This window comes from Tyto alba, unplaced genomic scaffold (assembly GCF_018691265.1).
Source record: "Tyto alba isolate M040663 unplaced genomic scaffold, T.alba_DEE_v4.0 Super-Scaffold_27, whole genome shotgun sequence".
Classification (NCBI taxonomy): Eukaryota; Metazoa; Chordata; class Aves; order Strigiformes; family Tytonidae; genus Tyto; species Tyto alba.
Window position 1 is genome coordinate 24,267,156 of NW_024881301.1, and position 22,480 is coordinate 24,289,635.

Sequence of the window (22,480 nt, forward strand, 5' to 3'; positions counted from 1 at the left end):
TAGAGGCTGACTGCACAAGTCACAAATCAAAATCATGTAAATTGCTCCAAGAGCAACACTATTCACCAGAGACTTGGATTCATTCAAACACAACACAACAGCATAAAAACTTGAAGTTGTCCTAAACAGAGAGTATTTAAATGCACTAATTTTTCCAGAATCTGATTATTCTGACGGATCTCCATTTTCATTTCAGAATCTGAAGAGGAATTTAGTGAAACTTTTACAGCTCAGATTACAAAATATGTATCTGTGTAGAATTTCACAAAACCAAAACATCCATGAGGAGACATGAGCAGAGAGGTGCAGAGCAGGAGCAAGGGATTTTGTGAAGAATTTTGCAAGAGGTTTTCATGTTATTAGGAACAGGAAATCCCAAACATTGAATTTCTCCATGAAAGAGAATTCTGGAAATAATCCATTTTGTGTTGACTGAAACATTTAATCTTCATAAAACCAGTAATTTAAGGTTGGGTTGTTGGGTATTTTTTGTATTTTGAATTTTGATGTGTAACTCTCTACCATCTCAGTTGAAGTTAATTTTGGTATGAAAATATAAGTGCATGTAATTTCAAAAATTATGTCAAGACTATCTAAACTATCCTTCCTTTGGCTTTTGAAATTAAGGCTTGGTGACAGCAATGTGATTTCACACTCCTTGTGTTTTTAAAAGAACTTGCCCTCTGCAGGAATAGTTCTCCTCACAATTTTCTCCTAATGCAGGAGCTAAAAGCAAAACCAGAGAGCCGGTTATGTTTCCCCAGAGCCACACAATTCCATCTGTGAACCAGGTACAAATGGGGAGGCGTACCCACGCCGCAGCCACGTGCCCCGTTGCAGCAGCAAGCCCTTCGCCAGCCCAGGCGAGGGGTGGCCTGGGTGCCCACAGGGGTGGCTCGGAGGAGCTCCCCCCAGTCCTCGCTCCCGGCCGCAGCGCTCCCACCACCCCGGTTCCCAGCAGACGATACGGCTTCGCTGGCCTGGTTTCCAGGTTTTCTGTCTAGACATGAGAGACCGAAGAAGGATTTTCTGTAACCGATAAAGATGAAGTGGAGGTGGTGGGAAGTGAGTTCTCTGGACCGTCTGCTGAAATCCCACTGGAAGCCGGAGGTGATGGAAACACATTGTTACTACAGCTTTTTACATTAAAATTCCCAGAGACATCTAACTAGGGTAGGCTCTAGCTGACGCAATACAGATCTCCACATAGGAGACATCTACATCTACACTAGCCAGCTGAGGCTCCCTTTCTACTTCATGGAGAGAAATAAGCTTTCCCTAGGATACAATTCTTTTTATCTTAAAATAGTCACCTAAAATAGGTCAGATGAATTTTTCCACATAGAAGTGCCTACTCCTTGACAGTACAGGAAACCCACCACGCTAGCTGAAGGGAGATATCCCCAGCCCAGGCCTCCAAAGCCAGGTCAGATGAAGCCCAGTCCTAGCAGAGCCCTTCCGCCCTGGACATGGCTGGAAACATCCCCAGCTTCGCAGCAACAAAGCTCTCCCCTGGGTTCCCAGCCCTCACTGGATCCACCCACCAACTCCTCTGCTCAAATTCCTTACGGCTCAGAAACAGTGACAGGAAAACAAAAAATGCCAAGCCCAAAATATTTTTCTCACATCAGATGTCCTCCTATACACCATCCATATTTATAAGGTGCATTGCACTGAGCAACTTCAAAGGCCTGAAAGAAATAAAGGGTGACAGTAAGGGGAGTAAAAAAATATAATTACATCAGAGAATAAAGACTGAGTCATTTGGGGTCAAAAGGTAAGAAAGAATACACTTCTTTTTGCCATATAAGACTTAGCTCAAATAACATTTAGAAAGGGTTAACATAAGGCAATTGTTGTGTACCCTTTGTACATCTCTGAACCTCTGCTCCACTGAAGAGTGAAACATTAGAATAAATCTGAAACTGGATACCTTCCACGGCAATTCACAAGAATAGCTTATAAGGAATTTAGCCAGGCTCACCTACTTATTCTTCTTCTTAAAAATATGATTTAGGAAACAAAGAGCTATTTCCAAGAATCATAATAAAGACTTTTTGGGGGGGAAAGAATTATAGATAACAGAACACCTTTTCTTCTTGTTTTCAGTTAGACAGTTCTAATAATAGGGATAGTGATACAGCAGTTTAGGAAAGCTAAAATTAGCTCTGACAAGTATTTTATGGTTCACAATTTTCATGCCTGCGATACTGTATTGAGAAATGGTATTCTCTACGAGACAAAATACAATACCTTGCTCATGTGAACGTTAGATGTCAAGAACTGACGCATCAAACACATGGTCGTCTAATAACCACCTAAGACACCAAGTTTCACAGAAGTTTCCAAAGTATCAAGTCTTTCCCAAACTTGAATGACATGATGTTTTTGTTTCCTATGCCTGTCCTGGTAGATGGCTTAATAGAGCAACCCAGAAGACACGAATGTACAAGATGAAGCTATAGATCGTACACAATGAGTTGCACGCATGAAAACCAACGGCTATTTTTTCTTGTTTATGAGATAGTAACATTAATAAGTGATGTTGTATGTTAATGTCATTGCAAAATGTCTATTTTTAAACTTGGTTTTAAGCAGAAATTCCTGTATATGTACAGTCCAAAAAACTCAGTGCAATGCTTCAGTTTATCACATCTTGAGCCTGAAGCAGAAATTCTTTTTTTATTTAGGTAGGACAAGAAAACAAGCATGCCTTTGAATTTTCACTGTAGAAATAATTTGCTTATCAGTGTCAGTTTCAGTGACTGTTCCATTGCTGTTTGTTTTGGGGTGTTTTTAATAAGCATATAAAGGTATGCCTTAAATAAGCTGACACATAGCTATCATGTTATTGTGTCATTCTGTTACAAAGGAACCAGTTTATTATCAAAGAAAAGACAACCAGCCTTCAAGTCAGACTGGGACATGTTGTATCATCCCTGTCAGAGATGATACACATTAGGATAGACTCAGCCAAGTGTCAACAAGCAATCTGAGTGCAAATCAGCACTACTTAGAAAATCCCAGTGGTAGAGTTAAGTCTATCTGTATGCTCAAGCCATGTCCCAGTTACAGCACATGAACGTTTCCTACTGACATCACCGCTAATCACAGCGCTGGCTTCACAGTCCTTGTATTGGCTACAAACTCAGAGAAAACTAGGTAAGCACAGAATAACTTTCAAGGACCAAAATATTGTTCTTTATCCATCAGTAAAGCTATTTTTAGGTTTGCCTAAGACTCTAAGAATCCACCAGCCGAGTCACCCTGAGGATGGCATAGAAGGGAAGCCTCCAGATGTCAGCCATACGGTGAAAGACAGAAATAAAGTGATCTGCAGACAGCTCAATTATACCTGGCTGCCCACCCCCACGGGTAAAAATCTCAAGGCCATAAGTTCCCCTACTACACTAAAAAGCTGCTCTATGGTTGGATTCACAAATCTGCACAAGCAGTTTTTCTGCCTTCCCACACCTTTTGTCCAACACTTCAAGGATTAGGGCTCTCCACACAACCCAAGTCCACCCCTGCTTCAGTTAGATTGGGGAAACACATCACAGCCCTCTCCAAGATGCCCCTGCTTGGGGCAGCTGGAAAAGAGGGGCATATCAGTCCTGTTAACACTGTCCTTCTTAAATAAATAAATATTGGAGACATGGTTGTACTGTTTGAGGGATAAGCAGCCATCTACCAAAAGATTGTTTTTGCTTGCTTGCTCTTCATTCTCAGTGAATATTTAAGCATTTTCTTTACGCGGAAGTGCTACACCATGAGTGTTTGAGGGATTCCCACTTCCAAGGAATTGACAACACAGCAATTAGGAAACGCATGTTAAATCATAGAAGACCTGAAAGAAATCAGTCAAAGAGAGCATTCAGTTCTCAGCTCAGTGCCAAAGCCACCAGGTTATAAAGTACTCTGCTGAAGGAAGTTTTCCCAAAGGCTCCTGCTGAAACAGCTTCATTTAATAGAAGGAACTCAGGCAGCTCTTACACAAGTGCTCCCTTTGCCTCACAGTTACCATGTGTGTTCTGGAGCAGTGACAGCTTAACTAGTTGAAGTAAAACAGTAGTAAAGCAAAAGATTCGGAACCCTCCCCCAAACACCCTACCATGCAGTAGGTAAGTGCTCTCTCATGGGAGGCCGAGGATGTGGATTGAAAACCCCAGGGGCACTGGAAAGAGTGCAGCCCTGTGCTCTTGAATGAAGCTACAACACCGTTCAAGCCCTGTGCAACATTGTATATTGGGTGATGAAGTTTCTTATTTCAGTAAAAGCAACACAAATATTTTTGGATGTAACTTTTCTTTACTTTCTTCCTAGTTAACTATACCAAAAAGTCAATTATCTATCCCGCTCCTGAAAGAGCTCATATCCAAGGAGCCAAGCATCTGTATTTTCTACTTAAAAGAAAGTTAATTGAAAGGTTGTATAAGGTCACATATGGGAGATCTGAGGTCACAGCGCTAATAAACAGAATCAGTTCTCTTGCGTCCATACTGTCCCTGAGAAACGATTAAATTCTAGGACCTCTGTAGCTTGTCTGTAACCAGTACTTAAAACTCGAGAATGTGCACTTTACTCTCAGAACCAGGAAGAAAAATCAGAAATCTAAATGCCCCACATTTTGTCAATCTCTTACAAGTCATCATGACACATCTTTTTTCGGGGGTTGTTTCAAAAATATCATTATAGATTACTTCAATATTTCAATTAAAAATGTAGAGGTCAGTGCAAGAGAGCTGAAATTCTGCAATTCAAATGTATTGAACGTTTATGCAGGGAAAAATATTTTGGAGTTGCTCCTAGAACTGGAAACTATGCAAACACAAATAACAAATAAACATCCACCTACACCCCCCCCAGCTCAAATGAAACAGGATTAAAAGCACTGAATCTGAGCAAATACCAGTAGGTTTTAATTGCTGCCCACTTAAACTCACATCTACATCTCCCAGTTATTTACTCTGAAATGTTACTGCACATCTTCATCTTTTTACATGAGAAACCAAGATGTACACATCTTTCAGGGCTGCGTATCTATAATTACATTTCTAGTAGGAACTTACAAATTAATAAATAAAAGTGAATTGTATTAAAAGTAATTTACAAGACAGACATTTTCTTAATAAGTATATGGAGTTGATATATTTGTGTTACATTATTAAACATGGAAGCTATCCTCAAGTAACTTTATAGCATATGGGATCATGTTTGTTATATGTTAAGCACTTCAAAAATTACACATAAGTGCTTATGAACCAAATGCACAATTAAAATTACATTAGAATTTCTCCCTTGGATAATTTTCTAGAGTTTCAAAAGAAGACAGATAATACCTTCTTCCCATTCTATAATGCAGTGCAACTGTTATTGGTGTAATAATGTCAAATTTTAATAACTTAATCATAACAGTATAGTCCATGTTTAAAGGTTTATAGATAAGCAAGTACCTTTAGATGCACTGCTTCGCAACTTTAAAATATTAAGCAGTTAACTACTGTATATGGAGCTTGTATGCACATATGTATGTAAGTGTGTGAGTCTGAAGGCACCTGCTCCACAATATACCTCCGAAGAGGGAGACAGTTCAAAACAGTGAAAATCTGCTTAAGAACAGGTTTACAGTCCCAGATTACCCTGGTATGTGAGTTTCTCCTTTTAATTTTGTTACAGTTGTTTCGGCCAGCCTGTCTTTTAGGCCTTAGAAATTAATTGTCTTGATTTAATTTTTGCTCAGAAGATAAAAAGGTAACTCAGTCCTAGAAGAAAAAGTCAAACCCACAGCTTTTCTCCAATTTGAAAGCACTACAATGACAGATACCATCTCGGTGCTCTTTATATCCAGAACCCTCAGCTCTTGCATCAGCCTTAAATTTTTTCCCTGAAGCAGCAAGCAAGGCTTTACACAGGCAAACACCCTGCCCCAACGGGGCAGCACAGACCTCTCCCTTGCTCACGCCGAAGCAGAAATAGAAGGCGGCGATCTATAGAGCTGTCACTGGAGAAAGCAGGAAGAGCAAGACGCAGAAGACAGTGCGGAAGAACAGAGCAACTCAGCAAGCCATGGATCTGGGGAACTCTTTCTGGGTGCCTCAGAAACACCTGAAGAGCCACAGGTATTTGCCATCCCTCCTGATTCGCACACTCTTTATTCCTGCTTCTAGCACCAGCAGGGCACAACTGAACTGCAAGGTCCCCATCACAGTCAGGCATCCACCTAACAGCCCAAACTTTTCTGGACATTTTCTGTATTTCGGCAGAGCAGGATTCACCACCGGGGAGGGATTCAGTCGTAAGCTTTCAAAAGCGTTCTCACAGCGGAGGCTCAAACGTTACACGATCCTACACCTACATCCGTTTACCTGCGTGTCATGGAGTGATACCCGGAGTTCGTAGTTCTTCAACATCCACGAATGCTTATGTAAATGTTTCAAGGCTAAATGGACAGCAGGCAACACGCCTGCCGTTAGGTTCCTCCCATCAATCAGGCAGCTGGTGGGTGAAAGCCCGAGAAGAGAGAGGCGAGTGCGATCCAGTTCCTCGGAGCACCTGATCATTAGTAACACAAACAGCACCAGCCTGTCTAGTTTCCAGTTCCAGAAAACCATCTTTCTTGATGCTTTTCTCTTTTTTCCTCCCTTTCCCCTGCAGCCCGCACCCCTGAAGAGCAGGCCTCAGATTCCCTGGTTGCCCGACATTTTGCAGCTTTCCTTTGCTTCAGTCAGCTGTGTCCCTCTAAGAAAGGAGCTAATTGTTATTAAAGGATAAAGACCTCTCTACGGCTGGCTTTTCCAATTTGGACAGTAATCCAGCTCACAGCAGTGCTGTGAATCAATACTTCACAGGAATAATCTCTAGGCAAATTGCTCTGCCAAGTCTAATTTTAAATGTGTCATTTTAAACATTTCTGTAGCAGAAATATTCATCCATAGGTGACAAATCAATAAGCAAACTAGTATGATTCCTTTGAAAATAGATATTCTAAGGATTGATTGAAGTGGTTGCACACTGAACTCGTATTTGCAGCAATCTGTAGACTGTTGGGTCAGAAGATTGCTTCAGTTTGTTTTATCTTGCACAGATCACATTTTCAATTGGCTTCATACAGACCAAACAGAGTCTATATTCAGTCTTGAGTATTGGTAAGATTTTATATACTTCCAGTGTAAAAGCTGCACCGGCTCAAAGCTGTATATGCTCTGCCTGATTTTGCTTTTCTCAGAACCCCATGCTTCCCTTAAAATCAATGCTAGTTGTGAGCATATACAGAACTCAGGCCATGTACAGTCACATAGCTTTTGACACGCATTTCACATATTGCTGTAGCTAGCTAAGTAATTTCATCACACTATTTGCAGTTTTCTAAGTAATATGCCACGCTACGGAATGGAACAGATGCTGTGCATGCAGAAGTGCAGAGAAAACAGGACTGCTGGAGAAAATCTTCTTTGCTGCAGGATAACCGAAACTCACAAGGGTAAACAGGGAATATTTAATATACGGGACCACCATACCAGAGAAGAACCTGCATCTCTGCTGCCCTGCCGCCCTCAGCCAAGCACCACCCTCCCTGTCCCCTCCCCAGCAGCAATGCCACGCTGCGCGCGTGTAAGCAGCCGCCTGGGTGATCCCTTCCCTCCATTCAAGCAGCCAGCTCTCCCCACACCTACCGGGATGCTGTCACCAGCAAGGGAGCGAAATGCAGGAGCCAAGCCCAGGGACAGGGAGAGGAAGAACATCTGGCCAGGGAAACGCTTGCTTGTCCAAGAAGAAAAAAGCTCCAGTTTTCAGTGCAGTGTCATTATAAGTGCAGCTGAATAGCAAAGTGTTTTGCCGTCTTGTGGAAACTCAAGATTTCAAAAGAAATGCCCTGGGCCAAGCTGGGATGGTAAACCCAAAACCCCAAAGGTTTTCATGACTCAGTAATCCGAAAGGAAAACAAATGGAAGGGCTCATAGGCAGAAGTTTAATTTGGTATAAATCAAATCTGAAATTATATGTTCAGAGCTTGGCAATTTATTTTGTGAATTGTTGACATTTCAAAACAAAGTATTAGATCGCTGCAGAAAGTAAGGGTGGTTTTTTTAATTTTAATTTTCAAAACAGAGTGTTCCAGGTCAATAAATTATTCTGAAACTGACGTGCGACTAAAAATCTTCTACTGAAACTCTCCAAATAAAGTCTAATTATAAGCATTCTAATTTATAATTACAACCTATATATTGCATGGCATGAGGGCATGGAAGTAAATAGATAAATAAAAATAAAAAGATCAAAATAATATTGAATAAAGAAGCGGTAGATGTCTGCCTTGGGCCCAGCAAATAGACCCAAGCAGGAGATATGCTCAGTTTCTTATTACTAACTGTCCACAATGACTCTTCTGCCAACGCACTTGTGCAACTGGGTGGGCAAGAAGAGAGCCCAATCAATCATTATTATTCCTCTCCATGCATTCTTGGGCACAAACACAAGGTGAAATAAAAATACCCGATGCATAACCTTTACTTTTCTTTGTCACCATTGTCTGTAGTCAGAAAGCAGCAAGGCTGTACAGAGCCCTTTGTGTGGGGAGATACTGTTTTCTTCCTGTACAAGGCTATGCCCAAATCAAATGCCATAGGGTCAAAATTTATTATGGGAATTCCCTAGACTGAGAAATTTAGCACATTAGCTGGGCACAACACTAAGTAGGAAGCACCCTCTGACAGCACAGACCAGCATAGCAACACTTTAACACAAGGACTCAATGGGTACTTTCTGTTGTTTGGTCTTATCATTCTATAATGTGATTACTGAAAACATACATTTTAAACATTTTTTAAACTCAGGATTAATTACTTCCCTGAGCAGAGGGCCAGTGTAGGCCAAGATGTTGCTGAAATCCCATTTAATACCTTTCTTAGAGACTTAAAGAGGACTTTGTTGGTGCATAGTCCTTGCACCAGCCTTCTTTACCAGCATTATTTCAGCATTTACTACAGCAAGGGAGAAGAGGGGAGGAAAGTGGGAGGCATTCATGCTGCCAAACCTCAGCAGCTAAGGTGCTCCAAACTGCTCCTCTTCCTATGCCTACATCTTTTCACCAACTAAGCAGGAACATGGGGCTCCATTGCATCGTAGCTTTGGCTCATTTTTTGGATAACAAAAAAATGTGGTTTGAATACCCAATATCCTCTTTTGTGTTCAAAAACCAAATCTGCCACCACACCTCATTCATCCCCTATTGCCCAACCAACGGCTTTAAATTCATGAGAGAGCAATGGTGTATAAGGCTATGAAGTAATTTCCACCACCATATGGATGGACATACATTTTAGGGAGCATCATCTCATTCTATAGATATATGACTGGCTTCAACATAGACCAGTCTTTCTTTTTTTCTCCTTGTGCTACTTTTGGGTCTCCTCAGCATTGCTGTATTTAAGTCACACCTGGCAAAGGAACAAACAAGATCATGTACTAGTGCAGCCTCGTGTTACTTGCTTCCTTAAAATCTGCTTCCTGACAGAAACAGGACTATCTAATCAGATGATTTAACTATCTAACCAGATGATTGTTTCCTATATAGTTTTTTTATTCCTAATAAATCCTGTAATACTTGCGTCAAAACATGCCCATATGTTTTCATTCTGACGAAAAAAATAGCCATGTTTGCCATGCACAGGATTAATCATACAGGCATAATTTCGAGGTTCAGAATAACATCTCCTGAGGCTTACTACCTACAAAAGCACATTGTTATGCCCCTGTCACACATCTGCAGATAGAGTCTTTCAACCGAGTTTACTCAACACCCTCAGAATTCACTACCAAAACATAACAATTGTGAAATCCTAATCTGATATATCAATTCACTGCATCTGATATGCATTTCTCAAATGTGAAGGTGAATTTCCACAACTATTCGAAATAGCACTAATTTTGAAACTTGATTCCAGTGTCAGAAAATGAAGGCCATCTCATTTATACCCTGCCTCCCCTACTGTTTCAGGAGGCTTTACCAAAGGTAAATAATTGTTCTTCAGCATGGTAAGGATCACTATAGCTTTTGCAAGAGCTAGCTGAAAGCCTTAGGACAGAGCTAGTGGCCAGGAGAGAAATTGTGACCAGAGTATTTTTCAGAGAGGGAAACTAGTAGCAGAACATGGTGCTCCCTCTTAGGAGCACAGCCCCTGGGACCTTAAAAAAGAAAAAAAGAAAAAAAAAGAAAAAAAAAAACAAACACCTGGCATAAATGTTCTGCCTATAGCCAATACTTTCCAAAGGCAATAGGAGAAATCTTTTCTGTGTTGTCCTCCTTACCACATTATCCTCTGCCTTTATAGCATTTTAAATTGATTTCTTAATCTCCTGATCAGTATTTCTGAACTATAAATCACTTAAAGAGTTATTAGTTCATGTAAAAGGTTGCCTATAGACTGTATTAACTGTGTTAAAAGCTGACTGTATATTTAAGCTATATGTCACCTCATGCCTCCCACACAAAACCTCCTCCCCCTTGAGTAACACCCATTAACATTTATAGGATGTTCTAATCCCACTCTCAAATGTTAGTTTTTTCAAAGTAGGTTATCATTCACCCTTCTTGTCCCATGTGTCTCTGTTCTTGCTGCTTAATCGCTCAGTGTAATGAGAGTACAGAGCACTCACACATCCTAAGAAATCTTGGTAATGCACTGGAAACCATTATGATTTATTTTGTATGGCAACTCTTGTTCTTACGTCAAGACCAAGTCTCTACCTACACCAAGAGCAGCTTCAATATTGAGACACTATTAACTGCTCCAACGTGTCCCCAGCTTTTTAAGCAGCTGGCTGTTCAGCTAAAATTATTTACTTCTCACAGCATCACCCAAATGACCAGGCTCTCTACTTCAAACTCCCCTACCAAGACTAACCAGATTTGCTTTCAGCTAGCAAGATTCATCTGGAGAAGGCAAATGAAAATTTATTTTTGCTGCAAATCCTAGTGTCTCACTCCTCATACATAGCCTGAAAAGTTCATCTCTGCTTCCTCTCCCTCTTCCACAGCATTGCAGCACAAAGATCAAATTAATTTCCTCCATTCTAAACAGAAGGCTTGGAGAAAAGAGATAAAATTACTAGTATATACAGCATCAGTGAGATTATTCCTGAAGTAATAGATCAAATTTTAGTGGCAGCACTTTGAGAATGAAGATGACAAACTAAAAGATTCAGAAGAAAGCCACAGGAATGCATAAAAAGCTGTGGGGGGAAAAAAAAAAAAAAAAAAGCTCAGTCTATCTAGTTTTATGCTCAGAGGCAGCTTAATCTGTAACTTGCTCTATAATGGATGAAAAAATTATTTCTAATGATACCAAACTTTTGAACTCATTGGTCAAGGAAAACACACTTTTTACCCTTCAGTAAACTATCCCCTCTAAATGACATAACCTTTATTAGATCAGTTAAGAAGAGCTGTTTGCTGCTGTAGCTTGCACTAAGGGCTTCTGCTGACATTGAGATAACACCTCCTGTTACCCACCAGTGACATAATTGTGCCAGTCGTACAGACCTGCCTTGAGTAACAAGGCCCTAGGGACACAGTACTCCCACCGTGTCACTCCTTTTGTTTACATTGTACAAGCTATTATTTTTGCCAAGGTCAAACACACCGTTTCCAGGTATGTGTTAATCACAAAAATGACTATTCTTTAAATGACTGTTTTTTAAAAAATACCTGTACCTTGCACATTTCTCAACTACAAGATCTTTAAGACGCAATAATCTAATTCTAAAGGATATTTAATTCTGATAATACTGACACCGATCCTGAAAGGATTTGTATCCCAAAGGCTGAACAAAATCATCATTTTATTCCACCAGGCAATTTGAAACTTTAAAGCAAGTAACTATGAATGCCTTTGTTCTTAATTGAAAGTGACAATTCTAGGTCTCCTCCTCATAGAAGCTCATTGCATTTTCATAGGTGGGCTGGCTTTCTAAAGTGCTGAGCATCCAGCAATTCCCACTGATGTTGACAGAAAATGCAAATCACTTCGTGCTTTTGGAAAACAAATCTTCAGTTCAGGGCCCTAACTTGAAACTCTTTTTTTTTTTTTTTTAAAAAAAAAAAAAAAAAAGTGACCTGGAGTTGATACCATTAGCATTCTTCACAGCAAGAAATGAGGAGTGGAGGGGAGCTTGGCTAAGTTTAAAGATGTGGAATACAAAACTTTTTTTATCACTTTCTCTATGCAGTGGTAGCTATTGCTATTTCATTTATTTTACTACATTGCATAAAGTTGTTCTTCCACTAGCATGTCCTTCCAGATTAGCCTCACACAAACAACATGGAATTTGGTCCTGCTTATAATTTTTAGAAAGGGAGAAAGTGGAATGGAAAAAAAGAGAAAGTTGGCTCTCTATCTCAATCAACCTCCTGTAAATTATTAATACTCTCCTAATTCACAGGGGAGAAAGGAAAGCAAACCCCAAGATGTTTTTACAGAACCTTAAAATTATATGAAAGACCCCACAGAAATGCAGAGTTTAATATTTTTATACTATACGTGTATACTAAAATATCTCCATATGATGCTGTTAAGATACACAAGAGTGCATGTCTGATAATTACAACGCTTGAAAAATGTTACGTGTCATATTTTGTACCACACTAAGTGTTAATCTGTCAAAAACTGTCACTTGATATATAAAGTCAAAATTGTAAAGAAAGATAGGTGTTCTTTGCTAGAAAAACATTAAATTCCCTGTGAAAGCAGGAGCAGCAAACAGAGGAAAGGAAGTTAATTAACATCCCAAAAGGGGCCTCCTACTACTTCTCCCTGGACATTTTGGGTGCAAAATGGTTACTTAGACACCTATTGTGTGTATGAATCCTCACGTAATTCTGTAGTTCAGTGAAGCTGCAGCAGAAGCTGAGGCCTACCATAGGTAAATGGTAAATTAATATACATAACTACTTTAAGAAAACAGAAGATTGAACAAATACATTCTTTTAAAGATACATGGTAGTGATTCTGAGTTCCCCTAATGGGGTCTGTGGCAAAACAGTCTTACAAAAAAGGTGGATGTAGAGAAGAAAGCGGGGTTCAGCCAAGAATTCAAAAAATATTCTGCAGAACCAGCTACTCGGTGAAGGAGCACACAAACCCGGCAGACCCAGCTTGCCAAGAAGCAAGCTAACAAGGATTTACGTATAGTCTGTGACAATCTGAAGGAGGGAAGAAGACTTCTGATTCCAGCAGGATCTAATCCATCAGAGCCTTCATACAAGGCTGGGTCCCTTGGATATCCATAAAAAAGCGAGAAATCCGCCGTCACCCTGCGGAGCCCACGAAGGGATTGCAGGGAGCGCAGCGTATGCAAAAGCTGAGAGCTGCTGCCCTCACAGCATCCGTGGTTACAGGGTCAGCAGAGTTTAAGCTGGAAATAGAAATGGACTTTTAAAGGGATTTCAGGCAAATCAGAGAGAAAAGTTTTCCAGGGAGGAGGATTCAGGGGGATCCTGAAGACAAGATCAGGGGCCTTTCTAAAGTACGTATTCTAGTTCACAGCGGAGCAGGCAGAAATCCCCAAGTGAAATATATGGACTATGTTGTAAGAGCTGGATAATCCTAATGGTCCTCTGATCTTAGAACTTGTTAATTATTTAAGAGAAGTACCACGGCCATAGTAGGAAACCTAAATCTTCTAATCCTATCCCTCAAACTCGTGATGTTCACTGTAAAGCAATCAGTCCATTATCTGGGCCTTCATCTCTCAGGAGCCTCAGAAACAACAATTTGGACAGCCCTGCTGAATTAGCCCTTATATTCTCAGTTCTTTATGACTATTATTTTCAGAGAGAAGGTGGATGTTTGCCTTTAATTTGTTAGATTTCACTTTCACAGTTGCGAATACTTATTTGTAAAGTACTATGGATAAAATTGTCAGAACTAAAAGCCGATGATAATGAAAAACTAATGTCACAGAAATTGGACATCAGTCACTGACTTGGCAAAGAAATTACACGGTTATTCCATCACAAGAAAAAAAAAAAAAAAAAACAAACCACTAAAAAAAAGGTGTTTGCCAGTCAGTATGTCCCATTTCCAGTCAGCAGGCCGTATCAAGCAGCCCACAAATCCAGCAGGTCTTACCCACAGCAAAATCGTCTGCAAATAGAGGAATCCCTGTCTAGCAAAGAAGACATCCCACAAGTATCAACCGCATGTCAAGGGGAGACACAGCATGACTGAAAATATATTCCGGCTGTTCTCAGGGCCACGACCTTCTTTAAGTCAGCACGATGCTGTGGTTGAACCAGTTTGCTTCAGGAGTCAGGCTACTGGTCCATTAATGCTGGAGCCCAGGGACCACAAAAGTACTGCAAATCTAATTTCTAGCTCAGCTAGACCCACAAATCAAAGAACAGAGAGCATCTGGCTCCTGAAAAGCTTCAGGCTCTGTCACAGATTTAGTTCCAGGATTCCTAGTACAAGAATAAATTAAAAAAAAATGTGATATATGTGCACTGTACCCTCTCAGTTTGGAATCCCACAGTCTGAAACAGAGCTGCTGGTATACATGGGACTGCTGCAGAACAATACACATCTCCAGGACTGAGTCACACCCGTGCTGGCTGGCCTCAACCTACCTCTCTGCAATCCCCAGCTGCTCCAAAAATTATCTGAGCGAAAATGGATCACGAAGGGTCTTCCTCTGTTAACTTCCACCACTTGAACCCCTGCGCTAGACCTCAGTGTGCAGTGGTTCAACCCTTCCTAAGAAAAAGCATTTCCTTTCTGTCCTGGTTCAGGCTGGGATAGAGTTCCTGTTTGTTTTAGTAGCTGGAGGAGTGCTGCAGCACCCTGAGACCCCAGGGGCTCCCCAGGTCCCAGTGCCCTCACCTGTGTGCGGGGGTGGGGGGAGCACAGCTGGAGGGCTGGGCCCCGATTGGCCGATATCCCCTGTCACGTGACGTTCCGCTCACTGGAGGGAGGCTCCAGTCTCTTCCGAGGGTGGGAGAACGGCGGCGCGGTGTTTGGCTGCTGAGCGGGCTCAAACCACGACACTTTCCTGTGATAGCGATGGCCTCCACTGGAGTTTCATGAAAGAGCCGTTTGTCTCCCAGATTCTGCGGATTGCTCAAACGCATTGTTCTTCTGCCGTGTGCCATGAAAGCACCCATAAAGCAATGAAATTAAAAGCAGAGAACAAAGCTTGAGACACACACGCATCATTGTGCTCAGATCATTAATGTGAGATGGTGTTTTGTAGCCTTGACATGCAATGCTATTTATGTTGCCATCCCAAATAGTTATGTGTATTTAATGAAACATAAATATAAATATTACACTGACAACTTTTTGTGTGACTGCCGTCATTAAATCTCTCTCTTCTAGCTCCTTCCTCTCCCTTCTCCTATCACAAATATTTTCTTCACAGTTATCACCAGGATATTACACCCCATCTTTTCCACAAACTTGAGTAATTCACTCTGTTTGATAACCGCATCAGAAGATAGGGCCTTCCCCCTCTTTCTTCTAATGTAAATGGAAACTCCTTCCCTGCTGATGGAGCAGTGTTTGGCATTTGAATCAAAAGATTCCATAACAGTGTGTTTTGCAGTGTGCATAGGATAAGTTATACATAAAATTGCAAGACATATGCCAGAAAATGATACATTGGCTTTAATCTCTTTGCAGAGATATTTAGAGGATATATACACTCTGCAGGTCTGGGATCCGCACCCAGAGGAGTGGGTGCAGTGAATACATGATTTCTCTCCTCTCCCCACCCACATCTTAGCATCAGCAGAGAAGCCAGCATAGAATTAACATAAACACGTAACTTTTAGATTATTCCCTCCAAGTTTACAAAACTCTAAAGCAAAAAGAGGTTATGTCGCAAATGGAACCACATTACATTAAAGTCAAAAGGGACACTGACTATTTAAAGAAGTATGTCCCTACCAAGCAGAATGTCACCAGCAGAGTAGACAGGGATTGTCATGCACACACACAGCATATTGCATTTTAACGCTACACTCTCTGCATATATCCGACAGCACAAGTACTTGGTAATCTTTAAAAGTAAGAAATTACCCAACTGCTTCAATATATGTCAGACACAAGCTCATCCGATGATACAAGAATGAACGTCTGCCAGTTCAGTCTGCTGTAAACTGGACCCTCTTTTAGACCCTGACATCTCCTGTGTATTCACCTGACTGCTACTCGTAGATGACCATGGCAACTCCTCATCTGTCCCATTTTGATCACTACTCTAGAAATGAAAATAAGGGTCCAGACAATTTAATGCTCAGAGCACTCAGAAGTGTGTCAGGGCTCACCCCCAGAGTCCCGACTTGGATTTGGCACACCACACTTCCCTGGGCAAATCCAGATGCTGTCAGAGTGACTTCAATCTGTGCCTCTTAAAACGAAGGGCCTAACCAACACATCGCGTGCACTTCTTTCTGGGGGGTTCCCTTTGTCAGTTTTATGAGGGCAGAGTTTGTCAGGTGGCAACCAGTAACTGTCTGTCCCTCTCTGAGGACCATCGGGTCCTGCTGAGCATCGAGCTCCACGCTCCTGGACAGACGTCTTATTTTGCACCACTGACACAAACCCACTCTCCTGTTTCTAGACTATCTTCCCCATCCTTAGTAAAAGTATATGTGACTGTTTAAATCCACTCGCAGGAACATGATATAAGTCAACTTTGTTGACACCATTCATGACTGGACTTTCTGGAAATGGCATCTTTATTTGTAGGCTGAGTGTCTTTTTAAACTTAGAACAGCTGGTAGGAATGAGCCAGGCTGGTGCACAGCCTGTACCACTTTCTTAAACTTTGCGGGAGAAGGGTTGTACTGAAAGTACAGACAACTTTTTAGTGAAAGAAGAAACCAAAGAGAAGGTCTACTTATAATATACCTAGACTGTAACTTCTTGTCAGATAAGTGAGGCAAGGCACTTTCTACTTAATTACAGAATAAAAGGCAGCAAATACGTATTAAATGTCAGTAAGTTCACATTTTCCTCCAGATTTTGTGGAATCCTGTGCATTTTCTATGCCAACCTGCTATTTAAAGTTATTAGAGTGTATTATTACACAAAAATGAGATTATATCAGGATTACCACAAATTATTTGTAGTAGCTAGATAAAATGAAATAATCTCATCTCCATAGTATGCATATTCTTCCCCCTTCGTGATAATATACCCCACTTACTTCTGAAAGATATTTTTTTCAGCTTGTCAAGACTCAGTTTGATTTTCAGAAACAAGTGACAGAGTTCTAATTTGCATCCACAGCTTTCTCGACTCTACACGTTTAGATTCAAAACAAATTCAGTCTGTCTGTGCACCACATGCAGCGCTGCTCCTACAAGAAATCAGAAAATATATTCCATATTCAAGGGAACACATCCAGATGCAGGAGGGCAGATGTCCAACTTCCATTAAAGTCCTTGTCTTCTTCAACTATGCCTCTTCCTCTAGTTTCTGCATGGTCAGGTTTTGCCTGGTACAAATTAAATACTGTTGAAATAGATCATATTGTCTACTAGAATGTTTAATTCCTTTATTTTAGGATTATTCTGCTTTTTCTTCCTGTAACAGATGTGTGTCAGGGTGCTTAAGGAGAACTCACCTTTCCTGATTTAGATGAAGTTCTGAACAGCATTTAGTTATTTCATTATTTTGCAAAACATTTCTTTGCATTTTTTACCAACTAAAGCGCAATCACAGGGACGGAAAAAATAAGAAATATTATATCACAGTTATTGATCCAAAGCCATAGACTATCAAGTACCCTTAACTTCTAGGACCTGGTCCAAGGGCTGCTGGAATCAGTGAATTACTGCCATTAATTTCAATGGGTTTTGGATGAGACTCTTTACAGATGATCACTTTATAAATTCTCTAGTTTCTAAAATAACATAATTATGAATTTTGCCTGAGAGTCTCATCTAGAGCTTGCTCCCGCTCTCACTGAAATGAACAGCACAAATTAAAGTCACTAACTTAGACCAGAGTTCTGCAAATGCCTACACCCGAGCTTTGTTTTATTGACTGAGCCTCCGTAGGAATGCCCACAGAGATGAAAGACGTGCCCAAGGGACAGCAAAACAGAGTTCGCTGAACTGGATCAGGATCGCACTCCAAATACGTGTAACCATCAAGAATACTCAAGACGGAAGCCTCTGCATTTTTATGTACTTGCCATAGCCTGTGGTCATGTTTTGTAACAAAGATGTAATTCGCACGATCACAACTGGTTGAGACACAGGCTAAGGATTGTACTTCGGAGCTTAATTCCATTTAAATGCTTTGAAAAACACTAGGGCCGCTGCTCGTGTGCTCAAAGGTTAGTGAGTTCGAGTGCTGACAAACAACAGTCGAACTTGGAAGGCACACTGCAGTTCTTCAGATGGTTGGTTGGAAAGCAAAGGCATTATAATGCTTTGTTATACAAAGCAGAAATATCAAGCAAATTAAAATATTCAGTTCCATCCTGACAGAAAACTACCTGAATGCATGATAAATTAAAAAAATCCAGTTTGTTTATTTTCATTATTATTTTTCACAAGCTTTTTGTTAAAGTATCAGGCAAAGCTGCAATACAAACATCAGACTTCAACGATGGAAGATTTTGGAAAGGCACAGGGGAGAATATATGAGTTTCTGAATCACTGCCATACGCTTCCTAAGCATTATAAATATACTACAATTATTTCTCAAGCTATTAAAAAATCCCACGTGTTCAAGGCTCCGCATTCTCTTTTCAAGAGCCGACAATGTCACAAGCACCACCTGCGAAACCCAGAGAGGGAGAACTACTCCCTGCTCTGTGATTATGTAATGATAAGGATCCGGGCCCTTCAGGCACATCTATTTATTGGCGACCTCAGAAAACAGGCTGAGGACCAAGTGGGCACGATGAGCCATCTAGCCTCCTGCTTACCGTAAGTGCACTGAAGAAATAAGGTAATGCCTGAACCGAGTCAAAAAGTTTGCACTGCCATTATGTATTTAATAGCTATTCCCAGCCATTAGTCTATTCCGTTTTGGTGCAGTCAATCTAGCGCTCTTCATGAACACTAAGTTATTTACTTGTCACTATTAAGCATGCGATAATGATCCAACCGTAGCCCAAATACATACGTTCGCCTGACTTAGCATTCCATAACCATCCATTTATTAATTGCTTAAAAGCATTCAAAGCTACACAGCGAGCTGGCAACATGACCCTGATGCTTTGTGTGTCCCTAGAGTACAAAACAGTAAGAATGCAATTTTTAAGAAACTGATACTCATTCCAGAACAAACAGGGCGGTTTTTTTCCTGAATATTTTAATGCTAACTACCTACTTCAGAACCCAAAATCTGCATTAAGAACTTCAAAATATTTTGACTGCTATCAAGTGCAGCACCTTATTGATTATGATGTTACTGTATGAAGAAGGAAGATCTTGCCCAGGCTTCTCTACTTCCTATGCGTGTGATATTTTTGTAACTATTCCATCCAAGGGAAGGATTTAAATAGAATGTAATGAAAACAGGATTAGGAGAACTGTGATTTTTTTCTAACACGTACCTCACTTTATGAAACAGGTAATGCCATTCAGAAAATCCCCCATAATTCTTTTCATTACGATTGCAGAGTTCCCTGAGATGTGTTTTTTGTTTTGTGTTTTTTTTTTTTCTTTAAGGAAACTAACAGCTACTCTAGGCTGATCTTGCCTATATTCCCTTTCAATATCTCAGTCCTGTTCACACAACGCAGCGCGGTGGCAGCACGCTCTCTCCTAAATGACGTCTTCAGCAATATTGCCCTCTGTGCATTTCTGCTCAGAGGTATCTGAAAAAATACTATGACAAATGTATGTCAATAAAAAGCAGCTACCCTAGAAGGAGAGGCTTTAGGAGGATTTGGGGGGACGGAGACGCTATCACGAAGCAGTACAGCCTGTCACCGCTGCTCCCGGCTCCCCGGCTCCTGAGAGTCGAAGGGGAGAAGACGGGGGCTTCCTTAAATTACAGCCAGGAAGATTTTTCAGTAGTCGCTCGCTTTACGGGGGGGGGGGGGGTGGGGGGGGTGGGTTTCTTGGCAGAGAGCCCCCGCGCCGGCGTTACACGAGGAGCGCCTGCCATCTTCAGGAAAGCCGCGATATTGACTCGGCGCGCACCCTCCGCAAACACACGGTTATTGAAGTTGCGACCACAACCAAAATGCAGTTGTGGGTGGCGGGTGTTGGGAACCAACTTAACGAAGCCCTCCCCATCGCTCCCCGCCTCCCTCCCTCTCTCCCTCTCCCTCTCTCTGCTCTCCCAGGTAAAGGGAAGCTGTTCCCCCGCGCAGCACCGCGCAGGGCTCCCCTCCCGCCCCAGCGCAGCCCCGCGGCCCCGCAGCGGGGCACCCCGCGGGCATCCCGGCCCCTCCGCGGGGCTGCAAATTTAACACTTGCCGGGGAGCGCCTTCGCGCCCCCCCCCCCAACCCCCCCCCACACACACACACACGCACCCCGGGGGGGGCGCCCAGCCGCTTCCCCCCGCGCCAGAGCGAAGGAGAGTGAAGGAGGGAGGGGGAGACCCGGCGAGAGCCTCCCCGCCTCCTCCTCAAGCCACGGCCGCGGCCGGTGCCCCCCACGGGAGAAATCGGGACGGCAGCGCGCGCCTGTTGGCGGAGGGGGGCCGCGGAGTGCCCGGCGTGTGCATCTGTTGCTGAACGGGGAGCGGCCGGGCGAGGGATGCGGCCGCAGCTTGGCCGGGCGAGGGAGCGCCAGCGAGAGGCCAGCCTTCCTCCCACCCGTGTACGTGCGTGCCAAGGGCAGCGGAACCCAGCCACCACCAAAAAAACCCCGGCCACCCGCCGGGGCCCACCCCCGGCCCGCAAGCGGCCCCCGCCGCGCCGGGCAGGGGCGTCCCTCCCCCGGGGCGAGGGGCCGGGGGAGCCGCTCCGGATATGCGGGGGGGGGGGGGATACGGACCGCCGGCTCCACATCCTCCCGGTCCCTCCGCGTCTGCCGGCGGCTTGCGTGGGGCCGTGCGGGCGGGGGGCGCCGCGCACGCCCCCCCCCACTCGGCAGCCCCGGCCCCCTCCCTCCCCCCCCCCCCCCCCCCCCCAATCCGGCAGCCGCGGCCCCGGCCCGGGCGTCCGCGCTGCCCTTGCGCCCCGGCACCCGCAGCGCCCCGGGACCGGGCGGCGGCGCCTCCCCCCGCGGCCGTCCCTACCTCCGTGTCGTAGAGCCGCAGGTCCAGGAAATAGGGGTTGAGCAGGGACTCGTTGCGGATCTGATCCATGGCCAGCTGCACGGCGGGCAGCACCCCCCGGCCGATCTTGCTCTTCTGGTCCTCCTCGGACTGGCTGAGCGGCATCAAGCCCATGATGGAGATCGGCGTGGTGGCGTTGGGGGGCAGCCCGGCCGCCCCCCGGGAGCTGCCCCGCGGCCAGCCCCAGCCCGGCGGCGCCCAGCCCAGGCACAGGAGCAGCAGTAGCATGGCAGGGTTGGAGGTGGCAGCGGCCGGTCTCCGCGGAGAGGGATGCATGCTGCTGGATGGGGGGGAGGAGGAGGAGGAGGAGGAGGACTTGGGGGGGGGGGGGGACGGGGGACGGGGGGACGGGGGGGGGGGGACGGACAGAGCGGCGGAAGGGAGCCGAGCCCCTCTCAGTCCGAGCGCATCCCCCGGCGGCAGAAGCCAAGGCGGGAGGAAAAGAGCCGCCTCTCTCCGCTTCCCCGGGAGCCTCGGGGTCTCCTCTCTCTTCCCCCCCCCCCCCCCCACCCCCCTCCCCTCCCCTGGCAATAATCCTTCTGGCAATGGCGCCTACTCCTTCCCAGGTCTGCCAGCTGCAACCACCAGGAGCAATAAATAAATAAATAACCCCACCACCACGCAGACACAGACACGCTCCCCACCACCCGCCTCCTCCTCCTCCTCCTCCTCTCTCCCCGGCGGCAGAGCAAGGGAGCGGGACCTGCCTCTGCCTCCCCGGCTGCTCTCCCCGCTCTCCGCTCAGGGAGGGACAGCACCTCTCAAGCGCGGAGGGGGGGCCCGGGCAGCCCTCATTGAACACCTCCCTCCTCCTCCTCCTCCTCCTCCTCCTCCTCCAAAAGGCGGAAAAAAATAAAATGATGCTCCGGCAGAAAACGCCGAAGAGGAGAAAGCCCCCCCTGGAGCCGGGGAGGCGGAGGAGGGAGCGGTGCCGAGCCCAGCCGGGGCGGGGGTGCTAGTGCCGCATTCCGCGGGAGCCGGGGCAGCGCAGCGGGCGCCCCGCGGGCCGGGCAGCCCACGCCGCGTGGGGGGGTGGGGGGGGGCGGTGCCGCCCGCGTCCTTCGGGCCGGGCAGAGCTGCCGCGTGGGACGCGCAGCCCGGGGCGGGAGGCGGCGTGGGGGGCCGAGCTTCCTTCACGGCACCCGCCCTCGGCGCCCGTGGGTTCGGGCACCTTCTCGGCGCGAGCGCAGGTGACCGCCGGGACGCGGTGGGGGGTGTGGGTGGGTGT

The 22,480-nt window shown here is 44.4% G+C and overlaps 1 protein-coding gene across 1 annotated transcript in view; it reads right to left on the minus strand.

Moving 5' to 3' along the window:
* The window catches only part of GABBR2 (gamma-aminobutyric acid type B receptor subunit 2), a 484,167-nt gene extending 462,383 nt beyond the window's left edge, over positions 1-21,784 (minus strand). The window contains exon 1 of the mRNA XM_042798101.1: positions 21,214-21,784. Within this exon, the coding sequence (XP_042654035.1) occupies positions 21,214-21,528 (315 nt within the window). The 5' untranslated portion in view covers positions 21,529-21,784. The remainder of the gene's footprint in view (positions 1-21,213) is intronic.
* Positions 21,785-22,480: the final 696 nt, after the last annotated feature.